Source organism: Eschrichtius robustus, chromosome 7 (assembly GCF_028021215.1).
Source record: "Eschrichtius robustus isolate mEscRob2 chromosome 7, mEscRob2.pri, whole genome shotgun sequence".
In the NCBI taxonomy this organism is placed as follows: Eukaryota; Metazoa; Chordata; class Mammalia; order Artiodactyla; family Eschrichtiidae; genus Eschrichtius; species Eschrichtius robustus.
The window spans coordinates 89,970,157-89,983,714 of record NC_090830.1 but is presented as its reverse complement, the minus strand read 5'-3'; the positions used below and the strand labels follow the sequence as shown (position 1 = coordinate 89,983,714).

Here is a 13,558-nt window from a genome sequence, read left to right as displayed (position 1 = left end):
TTATATTATCTATTTTAGTGTATAATGATTTCATGTATTAAGAAATCTTTAAAATACAGCAATGGAAATATTTGGTTTAATCAGTTAATATTGGTTTCAAAGCTCCTCTGTAGTCAACCATGCTTTTCTTGGCCCTCAGTATGCGAGGTGCCTGCCTTCACCTCACTCTCCCTGCTCTGTGAATACTATGAAGATTACACCACATTTCCTTGTGATTTTTTCACACTAATCCCAATCACCCTACCCCTCAGACACAAATCATTCCCCCGAAATAAAGCCGGTGATTACTTTCAATATCAGCACCAATGAGGGGAACACAGTTCAGAAGTTCTTAGCTAATCTGACAACTCAGTTATGGCCGAAAGCTGGTCACATGGAAGGGGACCATCTGTGGGGAACAGGCCTAGCCTGTGGCCACTGTCAGGGTGTGAGAAGATTTAGGGCTCAGGAGAGAGAAGGTTCCACAGCTACTAGTTACAGACTGTCTGAGCCTCCGGAGTGCCACCTCCCAGCTCCCACAAAATTACAGAACAATCATGAACACAGAAGCCCTGTTCTCCTCAGGCTTCCCTGTGTCCATAAATGGCACCACCACCCACCCAGGCGCTCTGCTCACTCACCTGCACGTCGTCCTTGACTCCTCTTTGCTCTCATCCCACATCCAGTCCACCTGCAGGCCCTGCTACCTCTGTGTCCAAACTTACCCGAACCTGGCCAGCCACGCCACAGGCTCACTGACCTTAGAATAAAGCCCAAACCCCTTCCCAGGGCCCATGAGGCCCCGCCCCCTCTCCTCACTCACCTCTTTCCCACAACAAGCTCAGCTAGTTATGCCTCAGGCCTCGGAACAGGTGTCCACAGCCCGGACCCTCTTCCGCAGACCTTTCCCTGCCTTTCCCCTCATCTGGTTTCAGCTCCAGGAACACCACCTCAGAAAGACCTTATCTTAAATGAGAATTTTCAATAACATACAAAAGTAGCAAAAATCATATAATGCCCTTGAAGCAGCCTTCCCCTGCTTTCAGTAATTACCAATCCTGGCCAATCTGGTTTTGCTGATACTCTCACCATTGATTATTGTGAATCAAATCCCAGACATCCCATCATGTCCTGTATAAATATTTCACTTTCTCTTAAAGAGAAATTGAGTCTCTAAAGGACAGGACAGGTCACCTGCTTCTAAGCAGCTGTCCCTTCCCCTCCTTTCTCTATCCTGTCCCTTGCTTATCGATGTCACTGCACTTTTCACTCTGGCGCTTATTTTGTTCATTGTTTGTTACTTTATTGTCTGTCTCCCTCTCCAGTCCCGCAAATGTCAGGTCCTTGAGAGCAGGGCCTCTGCCTGCCTTGTTCCCACTAAACGCCAGAGCCCTGACAGTGCCTGGTGCACAGTAGGTGTCAGAAGAAGGCAGAGAAGAGAAGCTGCTTCTGCCAAAGTGGTAGCTTTCCTTGCCAAGGGCAGGCAGAAGGGGAGGGGCGGATGGGTGGACAAGTCCACTGACATTCTTCTCATGTGCTTGTCTTTCAGCTAAACCACCTAACTCAGTGACTGAAGAAAAAATAATTTGCCCAGGACATATTTTTCTTAAGGCTGGACAGTAAGTGTTTAGGTTCGGGGGCCATTTGGGCAGGTGTCGCTACCATGAGGAGTCCAGAATGTGGACTGCCCCCTTTACTGGGGCAGCACATGTCTGTCTCTGGGAGGGCTCAGGGCATCCTCCACACCTGCCCTGGTTGACAATCCACTGAGGTGCTCAGGGATCCGCGGTGGCCCAGGCTCTGCTGAGGAGGGTAGGATGTGGGAGATGGTGTGCCCCAGGGCTGGTACCTTTGCTCCAGGCAGCTTTTCCGAGTGAAGCCAACATACCATGTACATACAGAGGAGTCGGGATGGTGCCATCCCTGGTCACTTTGCTCCTGGTCTTGAGGGCATCTGACCCCATGCAGGGCTCCTCACTGCCTGGTCAGCCCTCATTGCAGAGGTCAATCTCATGGTGCCTGGGGATGGGCTCCCCTTACCCTTGCTGCCTGCATTTGAGGAGCCCCAAATGCCTAAAGTGCAAAGCCATTACCGTGAGGAGAGCTAGGGCTACAGACTGAGCCAAGTGCAGGAACCGTGTCTATCCTGTCTCTTGGGTCACCATCTGCCCTTTGCTTTAGGGTGGTCGTTGTTGATTACTCTCTGGACCTGGGCAATACCTGGAGTGAGAGAAGCTTGAAAATCACCAGCAAGGACTGTGTGAGTGAATGTTGGGCTGCAGCATCCCTCCGGGCTAGCCAGAGACCCTGCTTGTGAGGGAGAGACAATCAGGGATGTAAGACAGGGGAATAACATCACAGGGGAAAGGCCAGCAAGTATAGAAGTAGCCTTTGCAGATACGCAACTCGGGTAGCATTTCACAGCCAGCTCGGTGCCCTTAGTCCTTTACTGCGGAGCTGTCCCCCTACTCTGGTTTGTGAAATTCACTGGAATGCTTCTGCAAGACTTGGGGTAAAGCCAGCTGCCCAGGTCCTGCAGAAACTCTGCCCTCTCTGTGAACCAAGTATCATTGAAGGTATGTGGAAGGGACCAATTCGAGCTCTAAGCAGAGTTCAGAAACAGTGCTGAGGCTCTGCCCACCCTGGACACACCTTGCCACCTCCCCTGGCCCCGGCCTTGTGGCGGGGAGCTCAAGGCTCCATCCTAGATTCCAGCTGGGGTGAGCGGGAGAGGCTGGGGCACTGTGTACTAGGGGACAGGGTCCAGGGCCTCTGGGACACCTGGGCCCGCCAAATCAGGGTCCCCGGCACAGGGGTCTGGAGAGTGGGAGCAGCTGTGGCCGTGCATAGTCAGGGTGTGTTTGCACTGCGCTGGTGTAGCAGCGGGCAGAGCTCTGGACACTCTCACGACCATCACAGCCCTGGCCTCCCACGCCTGTTTGGGCAACACCGGCTGTCACTTTGCAGATGTCATCAACCTCCCTGCGGCCGCACCTCCTTTCTCGTGCTCCTCAGTTGCCCCTCTCCGCTAACTGGCTCTAATCTCTGCAGGAGGACTCTCCCCTCTGTTGCTGGAAAGCTGGCAGGGCAGGTGGGAAGGGCGGGGCTCAGCTCAGGGAGGGAAGCTGGGAACAAAGTGCTGCTCCCAGGAGCCCTCTTTTCCCAGCTCCACAGCATCCAGGCCCCTTAGCCTGGGGCAGCCCGCCATGGGGGACAGAGCGTGTTAGCCTGGAGTGAGGTTTCCCTGGGAGGAGGGACGCGTGAGCCTAATGCCACCGTCCTTGTGTCCAGTCCCAGCTGGTGAGGGTTCCCGCAGCATGACGGTCCCCTGTGTGTCTGTCTCCGCTGGTCCCTGCACATCCACCTCCGGACCCGAGATTAACCTCCACGTTTCCCAGCAGGAGTCCCGCCACCGGACGGCCCCCGTCCACAGGCACATTGAGAAGAAAACTCGGGAGCCGCCCGTGGCTCCGGGCCCAGCACAGGGTCACCCTCAGCCCCACTCGGCCTCTCCTTTTGGTCTCCCTGTTTCCGGGGCACAGGCTCTCTCTTCCCCCTTTCCCCCCTGCTTCTCTCAAGCAGAGGCTTGATGTAGGGAAGGGCTGGGCAGCGCGGGTCCACAGATGCAGCACACGTGCCCTCGGTTATGCACAACAACAAGAGAACAGAGCCCGTTCCTTAATCCCCCACGTGGACCTGGCCTGTGCGTGGGCTTTCTATAGCCTCTCTCTAATGCTCTCAAGTGCCCGCTCACTTCCTCACTCCAGATGTGCAGACAGAGGCTCTAAGGTTGCAGAGCGGGGAAGTAGGGGACGGAGGCAATGGGGAGGTGAGCAGGGTGTCCTGCCTCTGCTCTTGCACCCACACCTCTCTGGGGCCCCAGAGCCCCACCCTCACCCATCCGTGTGTCGTAGCTTTTTGTGGTCCTAACAAAACCCCTGTACTCTCAGCCAAGGCAGGCAGTGAGGGCTGGGTTGTCACTGCATGGAGGACTGGGCTTCCTTGACAGGGCTCTAGGGAGAGTCTCGGAACAGGGCCAGCGGTGGGGTCTGTGGCCCAGGGCTCCACAGTGGCTCTCTGGGTACCAGCCATGATCTCCTCGCCCCACTGTGGTCCCTCTGGATGAGGCAACCTGAGGAGAAGGGGAATTGTGAGGTCTGATGTGGGATGTGGATATTGGGTTCACGGGAAGAGATCACCCAGGCCAACCCCAGGACTTTGGCATGTGTGCCCTGTACAGCATGAGACTGTGGAGCCCCCAGCTGTCCCAACTACAACCACAGTGACCACAGTGCCTACCACTGTCAGGACCAGTAGGACGACAACAAGGACGACGACGACCCCAACGCCTACAACAGTCAGGACCAGTAGTAGGACGACGACAAGGACAACAACGACCCCAACGCCTACAACTGTCAGGACCAGTAGGACGACGACACGGACGACGACGACCCCAACGCCTACAACTGTCAGGACCAGTAGGACGACGACAAGGACGACGACGACCCCAACGCCTACAACTGTCAGGACCAGTAGGACGACGACAAGGACGACGACGACCCCAACGCCTACAACTGTCAGGACCAGTAGGACGACGACAAGGACGACGACGACCCCAACGCCTACAACTGTCAGGACCAGTAGGACGACGACAAGGACGACGACGACCCCAACGCCTACCACTGTCAGGACCAGTAGGACGACGACAAGGACGACGACGACCCGAACGCCTACCACTGTCAGGACCAGTAGGACGACGACAAGGACGACGACAACAACGATGACAACGAAGACCACAGTGCCTACCACTGTCACCATGACAACTACCGTGACAACTGTTGTCACAACCACAGTGACTACAGTTGTCACAGAGGAGGAGACCACAGTGCCCATGGTTGTCACCCAGAGCCCAGTTCCCAGCAATCCTCTCTTGTACCCTACACTCATCCCGTCCCTGGTCGTGATACCGTTGCTGCTTGTCTGCATCTGCTGCTGCAAGAGGGTGAGTGAACCCTGCCCGCACAGCCTGCATCCAGCCCTCACCAACCCCGGAGGGACCAGGCCAATGCCTGCCCCATGATTCTGCCTGTGGTCAGGTTCCATCAGCTCTGGGGTCCTCACACCAGCAAACAAGGCACAGACTCTGTCCTCCCATCCCGGGCATAGACACAGCCTGGGCTTCTAGGGGGCCACCTGCTTCGAGCTTTCACCTTCACAGGGAGGTGGCCTATGGGCTGTCCTGGCCACTGGGGCAAAAGGACCCCAGACCTCCTGAGACCAGGGCTGCCCCACAGCAGTCAGGCTTCTGAAGGACTCAGGTAGACCAAGGCCCCAGGAATCTCCACTGTTGGGGGACAAAGAGGGGTCTGCATGGGCACTGATGGCCCAAAGGGAGAAGGATGCTGGCCGGGAGGATGCTAACCCCGGGGGCAGCTGTGTCTTTGAAAGCAGCATGGATCCCTGTCCATCTTTGGTGCCTTCCGTCATTCCTTCATCAGTCACCACTAAGTCACCAGGATGTGCAGGGCCCCGTGCTGGGCACAGAGGGGCAGAAATGAAGCAGCCACTACCCTTGCCCACAGGAGCTCACCATCTGGTGTCTGGTCTGGTATTGGTAGCTGGGGAGCATTGAGGGTAAATGTCACCTTCAGAGGGTGTGGCAGGTGTCCTGATAATGATAAAGGACAGAGACTGGCCCCGGGTGGGTGGGAAGGCAGAGGCGCTGGCCGGCTGGGTTTGCAAGGACACAGGCCAGAGGTAGGTGAAGAAGAGGAAGAAGCAGAGTGAGAAAGGACAAGCAAAGCAGCATAGAAGCCAGCAGGTCAGATTTCTGCAAAGGGCTAGAAGTGAGGAGAGAAAACGGGGTGGGGGAGAGGGAGGTGGCCTGTCATCCCTGAGGCTGGGAGGCAGGGAGGGCTGCAGGGGGAGGGAGGGAAGGGGAGAGGAGGAGGGGTGTGGGGAGTGTTCTCTTGTCTTCATATGATGTCAGGGCTGCTGCTGAACACTCTACCAGGGACCAGGGGCCTTAGTCTGCCTGTCTCCCCCTTGACCCTCCACGGAGGTACCGATTCCCCTTTGATGACCGAGGAGCCTGAGGCTCAGGGAGGTGGAGCCTGTTGGCCACACACACTCAGGCTGTGGGCACCCAGGTTGACACCCCAAAGCCCAGGTTTGATCCCGTACTGCTGCCGAGCAAGGTCCCCTCCTGTCTGCATAGCTGAGCCAGAGCCCTCCATGCCCCTTCCAGCCTGTGTTTATGTCTCTTTAACATCCTAGATCGTCAAGGAGCCACCACCAGCCCAGAAACTAGAAAAAGTAAGTGGTGTATTTCGTTGTGATGTTGTCAGTATACTTGATGCACACACTGACCTGCACAGAGAGGCCCTCTGACATGTATGGGGAGATGCCCTCCCCTGCCCCTCCAGCTCCCACCTACCTGGGCAGAGAGAGGTGGCAGATAGAAGAGGGTGACAGAGGGCAGGGAGGGACCCCAGAGAGGACCTGAGACTCACAGAATGTCACCCAGACAACACGGTTCCCCACCTCCGAAGACAGCCTGAACCAGGGCCTTTATCACTGAATCAGCAACATGGGGTAGCCTATTTCAGGAACAGCTATGATCCCTCCTGGTATAAATGGGCTTTTTCTCAATTCCAAAATCACTCTTTGTAGACTGATCCTTCCCAGGACTCGCGCGAGCATTTGGAAAAGGATCCTCAGGTTTCAGGGACCTGGTCCCCCTCCCCGGGCTCTGATGTATGCTGGGATCCATTTCCTTGGTCTTCATCCCTGTCTCATGTCAGGATGAGGGTCTTGGCAGGGTTGGCCTTTAGGGACTGGGGGCTGAGGAGGGTGGAGGGAGTCCTAACCTGACTTTGAGCTGTTGGGGCACAGCGCAGGTGAGCACAGGGACCAAGGGTCAGGTGAGGAGGCTAGGGCTGACCCGGGGTAGGGGCCCAACCCAGGGCCCATAAGAAGTAGTTAGAGCAGGGGTGCCGTGTCCCGAGGCAGGCGGACCTGGGCCTGAGATCTGGTGGGAAACAGGGTCACTGCCTGGGCTGACGTCTACACTGGCTGCAGTGTGGCCGGGGGAGGCGGGATCTGCCAGAGTCGGGTGAATACAGCCCTGTCTCCTGCTAATGCCCGCACCCCTGCCAGCCTCCGTCACATGGCACAGCCTCACACCCAGCTTCTTCTGCAAGGGTGGCCACCAGGAACCAAGGGGACAGGGTAGAGTTTGTTGATGTTTGGAGAAGAGCCATCTTTATAAACCAAAAGGAGTTGGTGTGTTTTTCACATGGAGGCCACTCTCTTACAGTGCCGGGTCCTGCTCATTTGTCCTTCATTCTCCAACAAACATTTGCTGACTGGCCAGTACTTGACAGGAGCCCAGGCAACAGATGTCATGTGTCTGCACCCAGGAGCTGCCAGACAAGAAAGCCTGCAAATTTTTTCTCTTTCTAGAAGCCATGCCCTGTACAGACCAGGGTGATTGTCTCCTGCTGTGGGTGCCAAGAAGACAGGATAAAACAGATGGAGGTGACAAGGACCCTTAGGAAGGGAGGGATGAGCCCCTCAAGGCTGGGGGTTTGGAGGAGGGGGAGCCAGTTCAATGCACACAGACTTGGGCCTAAAACACCTGGCTTGGATGGAGATGAGCTTTATGGGCTCTGGTCTCACACCCCTCGGTGACAGAGAAAAACCAGAGGCCCTCCCGACCCTAGTGGCCCAGGGGTGGACAAAGAGCTGGAGGCTTAGGTGCCCGCTGCCTCCAGGCAGTCCCAGCACCAGGGACCTCCCTGTGGGATGGGCCCAGATTTCTGGATGTTGGGGGCTGCCTCACAACCGGCCGATTCCTGATTCTCACAGAGGTTGTCATCAGCTCTGGCAATGTCCTGGTTTCACTGTCCAGTAACTGGATGAGTGAAAACATACAATGACAAACAGCCACACACCGGTCAGGGGAAAAAAAAAAAAATGAAAAAGAAAAGAAACTTCTGAGCCAAGATCTTAACAGCATTAAACTACCCGCAAGTGCCTATGGCTCCTGTCTGCTCAGTGAGGGACGGAGAGAGCTCACTGCATTGTCCTTGAGGCCCCTGAGATGGGAAGACAAGGGCCACATGGAGGAGGGGGCCTGAGGACACTTCCCTCCCCCAGGTGACTGAGATCCCAGCCGGCAGGGGGCTGACAGATGACAGGGACGAAGAGGGCCGCAGGTGGCAGGTGTGAGGAAGAAAGACCCCACCATCTCTGGGTTCAGCTTTGCCCTCCTCCCCTTAGTCCTGCCTCTGTCGCTGTGGGATCCATTAGTACTCCTGGGAGCTTCAAGTGGCAGCCGGAGGGCCGGCCCTGCATCTGCCCTGACAGTCAGTGTGAGGGCACGGAGAAGCCAGAGCTCACCTTACAGAGAGGGAGAAAGCACCTGCCAGGGGCTCGTTCCTGCCGAAGGCCCGGCCCCACCTTCCGCCCACACCACGTCCACGTTTTCACCTGTTCTTTGGTTTCCTCATCTCTCTCTTTCCCCCCAGTTTCAGGACCCTTCCCCCTGAGCAAGGACTGGGTCTCTTCCCTGCCTTCTCCCTCTGAGCCCCGCAAAGGCAGGCCCTCTTCCCTCTTCTTCAGGCTCCTGCCCAGTCCCCATGCCCCCCTCACCTTTATCCTTGAGGACCTCTCCTTGGCTACTGCATACCTCCTCCAAACTTTCACACTTTTTTCAAAAGTAGCCCCGACTTCTCCTCCTACACCAAAAGTACTGATTTGTTCCAGAATCCAAAACAATCTGTGACCCACAGTGACGAGCTCCCAACAAACACAGAAGGCTTTTAAGCCCCCTGCCCCAGGTGATGGCTGCAGTGCTGTCTCAGCCAGTGTGTGGGGACACAGCCCTGGGGAGCCATGGGAGACAGAGGGGACACCACCCATCTGGAGGCAGCGTCTGTGCCTGTAGCTTCCTCACAACCACATCTGCTTTTCAGGGAAAACTGGATACTTTTTATGACTTTGTCCAGCACTGCAGCCAGGTGCCATTGATGTGGTGTCCGCCCAGGGACACGGTAAGCAGGGCACAGGGATGCTCCCCGTGGGCTGGGGTCTTGCTTTTGCCCTTGACAGTTGCCCCCGGGACTGTGGGTCAGAGAGCCCTCTCCAGGCATCTGCCGAGAGGAACGCCCAAGGCGTGGAGACCTGGAGCTCATGAGCCTCCAGACGATTCTCAACATGGCGCCCGTGCATTTCCCCTGCATCCTTGTCTCAAGGATGTCAGGACCTTTCTTCTCCAGAGCAATGCCCAGCAATTCCAATCTTAAGCGAAAAGGGCTGGAGAGGCCTATGGGACTCCCGTCCATCGTCCCTTCCTACTGCCCACCCGACCCTGTGGGACTGCTGGCTGCACCCCATCCATGAGATCCTCCCGGGCTGGTCACTCAGCTGCAGGAATGGTGGAGGACATGGTGACACCCCCTCCCCAATGATGTCTGGTCAACACTGACTGGTTTTTACCAGGTAGTAAAGATGCCCTCCTTGTGTCAGTGCCTGTGACAATGTGGAGAAGCCCAATTTCTCCACTTGTCATCCTTGTTATTTAATAATAATAATGAGAGATAATTTTATTGCGTCCTTTCTGTGGGTCAGTTGCTCAAGAACTTTACATGTTTTCACTGCTTTAATCCTCCCAGTAAATGTACAGGTAGATACTACTGTACTGGTAGATCCCAGCTTTATGAAGGCGGGTCTGACCCACAGAGAGGCTGAGTGACTTGTCCCAGCTCACAAAGGATGGGAGCAGCAGAGCGGAACTTTAATTCTGAGCCTGGCTCCACCCTTCTCACTGCTCTGCTCCCCTTTCGGTTCAGCACTCATGGTCTCATGATGGTTACCCCCAAACCATCAGAGAGCTGCCCCTCTCAGGCCTCCGGATCTGAGGAGGGCCTTGCTCCTGGTTCTCTTGGGAAGCACCTGCCTGGGCATCATATTCCTGGGTGTCCTCATTATGAGACCTTTTGCACAGACCGGGCCAGGGGCCTGGAGGATGTTGCAGTCCCAAGATCTGTAGTGAGGTCTGTACTGACCACATTCATTGAATCAGGAAAACACTGGCTCTTGGTGGCTGGACAGGTGGGCATTTAGAAGCTCTGGATAGGCCTGAAAGTCTCTGGACACTGCGGATGACACACCTGAGGCATGCTCACACCCAGCAGAGACATTGTCTGGTGACAGTGGTGTCGGGGCTCCTTCCACAGCTGGGCTCGCGGCTCTGGGTATGAATCGAGCTCTAAGTCCAAGCCTTGCTTGCACAGAAGCCCCATTCTCCACCTGTCTCTATAGACAGCTCTCTAGAGACTTGAAAGTCATGAATATCTTAGTGAGTGCCTCTTTGGCCAGATCAGAATCTGTGAGAGAGTGACAGTTAAGCTGAGAAATAATTGATAAAAATAAATCCAGAGAAGTCCTTCCAAACGGAGGAAACAGCCAGTGCGTATGCCCTGGGGCTGTAGGGCTTGGTGAATTGAAAGGCTGGAAATCAAGTGCTGCCCTCATCAATCCAATGGTCAAGATATTCACAGGATACCCAGTGTCACCCCATAGGGTGTGGGGGACAGAGGCACACCAGCCCTGCAGGTCAGAGTGTTGCAAGGGCACCAAATCCAGTTGTTCCCCTGCATGTGGTCCACACACATCGAGCCCTCTGATGATGAATGAATGAATGGCTGAATGGGCACTTCTAGTTACACGTGCTCCTGTGTAGAGGCTTTAGGTCATTTCTGTGACACAAGGAGGCATTTTGGATCTGACAATATAAAGCACAGAAATCTGCTTTGTGGGGCACTGCGCAGGGATGGGGAAAGGTCCCTTTGGCATTTTCTGGAGTGATTGTAGGAAAGTACTGACTTCAACCTGTTACCAAATCTGCGAAGTTAGTCTAGTTTCTGAAACACTCCAAGCCTTACCTTTTTTTTTTTTTAACAAAAACAGGGATAAAATAATAAAATGCCACTGAATAATGCAGTTATGAAGAATGCTAGGTCAATTTTCGGTGAGGCTAAGAAAGTGTCCAGGTGAGTCCGAATAACCCAAAGTCCAGAGGTCCTGGAGTCCCATTGACAAATCCAGTCCAGGGCTGCCCAGAGATGCTGTCAGCTGGTCAGTGTGGTCACCACCCTCCCTGTGGTGCTGCAGACAGATTATCGTGTCCCAAAGGGTCTGCATCAATCTCTACCCAAACCAAGGGGTCTGTATGTGCTGCTGCCTCCAGAGCCCATCACCCATCTGAGGGCACCGTCACCTGCCCTTGCACTGTGGACTCAACCCCAGCCTGAGGGTTGTAGTGAGAACTCATCCCTTCGGCACATACTCACCAAGAGAGCCTGGGCAATGCTGGGGCTACAGCGGCAATCAGCCCTTGTCCTTGCTAACCGGGCTCCCAGTGCAGAGGGGAGCAGGCAAGTTCAACACCAGAGCAAAGGGAGTCCAGAGTCAAAACAACGGGGCTCCATAGGGAAGGGAGGGCAGATGTCCAATATCTGAACAGAGTCTAGAATTAGGAGTGCAGGCTGGAGGCCAGCACCCAGGGAGAGGAAGGGCATCAACAAAGGCTCACCCTGGGGATCCTGACAGGTCCTGAGCCTGCTCCCCTTGAGCCAAGGAAACCACAGCCTTCTGCTCCCAATTCCAATGGCTTCTCAGTGACCTTCTCTCTCTACTCTTCTTCACACAGGGGAGGTGCACCAATTTCACCTTAATGAATCCCCACTGCACACAAATGTTCTGCGGCCCAAAGATCTGCCTTCAACCCAGCCAGGAGTGCTTCCCCCTCAGTAGCTGCTGTTCACATGGTCAACATCTGCCACCCATACGCTCTCAGTCACTCTCCAGGATGCTGCCGCTGATCCCTCCTACTGCCCGGAAGCTCTGCAGAAGTACTTTGTCACTCCCACCCCCATAGACCAACATCTAAAGCACCAAAAACACAAAATTGTTAAGAGCCCCTTTTGTACTGAATTGGACACATATATTGTGTTTTGGTTTACAGTCAAAAGGAGTTGGGATTTGTTGTTGATTAGCAAGAGAGTTTGTTACCTGGTGAGCACTGCTCCACTGTATGAGATGCAGCTATACTGCTCCGCCAGGACAAAGCACCCTGGTGTCCTGTGGATGTAGACATGATGAGTCTCATTCCCCACAGACAGGTCTTCATCTGTCACCATGGGTTGAGATACGTGGGGTTTTAGCCAAAATATGCTCTTTCCAAAAAGCCCACAATATCTTTGATGTATGAATACAGTCTGGTGTCCATTACTCACTTGCTGTTACTTAATCTCCTGGGCAAGTTACTTAATCTCCCTGTGCTTCAATTTCTCACTGAAAAGATGGATAATGGTGTCTCCTCTACAGGGTGCCATGAGGGTGATAGTAACTGCTACAGTATGCTCAGAACAGGGCCAGGTCACTTGTAAAGACTCAGGGGCCCAGTAGTTAGTGTCTTCTCCCTCTGCCCCAGGGAGGGAGAGGATGATGAGCTCAGAGACATCAAGAACTGTGCGGTGAGGACCAAGGTGTTAGAAGAAATCATGACTGGGCCTTTCAGCTCTGGATACCAGGATGTGGGCTTGCCACACTTGAGAATTCTCTGTAAACTGCTGACCACATGTAGGTTAACATCCAAGGCCACCACCCATGTAATCTCCAAGACACTGTGGAAAAAATGTCCTTGAACCTACTACCTCTTTCAGAAATGTAAGTTCCCTTCCTGTACCTTAATATTTCTCATAATATAAAAGTAATTGCAGGGTCCCAATTTCCCATCAGCTCCTCTGATGACAGAGACAGACCTCCCAATTTTTCAGATGCCTCCTAAAGAATACTTTGAAGACATGATCAGGTTTCCTTCCACAGTTACATGCTAGAGGACTATCAACAGGCAAGAATTCACTGTGAAAATCACAGAATATATATGTGAAGGTGAAGCAACACCATGGACCACAGAGTCCAAGAAGGGAAGAAGAGACTGCTTACTCAAATACCAGTGCACATACCAATGCAACAAATAAGGGACCATGAAGAATCAAGGAAACATGAGATGATGAAAAGAAATGAATAAACTCTCTAAAGAAATAGAGATCTATGGACTCTTGTAGAGAGAATTCAAAATAATCCTCTTAAAATAGTTTAGTGAAATACAAGAAATACACATAGACACACAACTTCATGAAATTCAGGAAAAAAATGTATCAACAAAATGAGATGTTCAACAAAGTAATAGAAACCATCAAAAGAACAACTGGCAACTAGAGCTGAAGAATACAATGACTGTACTGAAGAATATAATAAAGAGATTCAACAACAAACTCAAGCAAGCAGAAGAAAGAATCAGTGAACTAAAAGATAGGTCATTTGAAGTTATCCTGCCACAGGAGTGAACAGAAAAATTAATTTAAGAGTGAAGAAACACTCTGGGACATTACAAACAGAAGGAATAGAGAATTATGGGAGTCCCATATGAGAAGAGGAAGAGAAAAAGACAGTATGTTTGAAACAAAAGAGTTGAACACTTACCAAACATGGAATGAGAGATGTACAT

At 53.5% G+C, this 13,558-nt stretch overlaps 1 protein-coding gene across 8 annotated transcripts in view; it reads left to right on the top strand.

The window, feature by feature from the left end:
* Positions 1-13,216, top strand: part of LOC137767271 (anthrax toxin receptor-like) — a 41,138-nt gene extending 27,922 nt beyond the window's left edge. For 4 of the 8 annotated variants that reach the window (XM_068548027.1, XM_068548024.1, XM_068548025.1 and 1 more), the window contains 7 exons: positions 1,529-1,598; positions 2,161-2,239; positions 4,220-4,981; positions 6,256-6,294; positions 7,444-7,518; positions 8,958-9,035; positions 11,696-13,216. In XM_068548027.1, coding sequence (XP_068404128.1) covers positions 1,529-1,598; positions 2,161-2,239; positions 4,220-4,981; positions 6,256-6,294; positions 7,444-7,518; positions 8,958-9,035; positions 11,696-11,923 — 1,331 coding nt within the window. In that variant the 3' untranslated portion in view covers positions 11,924-13,216. Of the gene's footprint in view, positions 1-1,528; positions 1,599-2,160; positions 2,240-4,219; positions 4,982-6,255; positions 6,295-7,297; positions 7,519-8,957; positions 9,036-11,695 lie in introns of those variants that run through there. The other 4 variants (XM_068548030.1, XM_068548026.1, XM_068548029.1 and 1 more) reach the window with 4 other exon arrangements.
* The last annotated feature ends 342 nt before the right edge of the window (positions 13,217-13,558 follow it).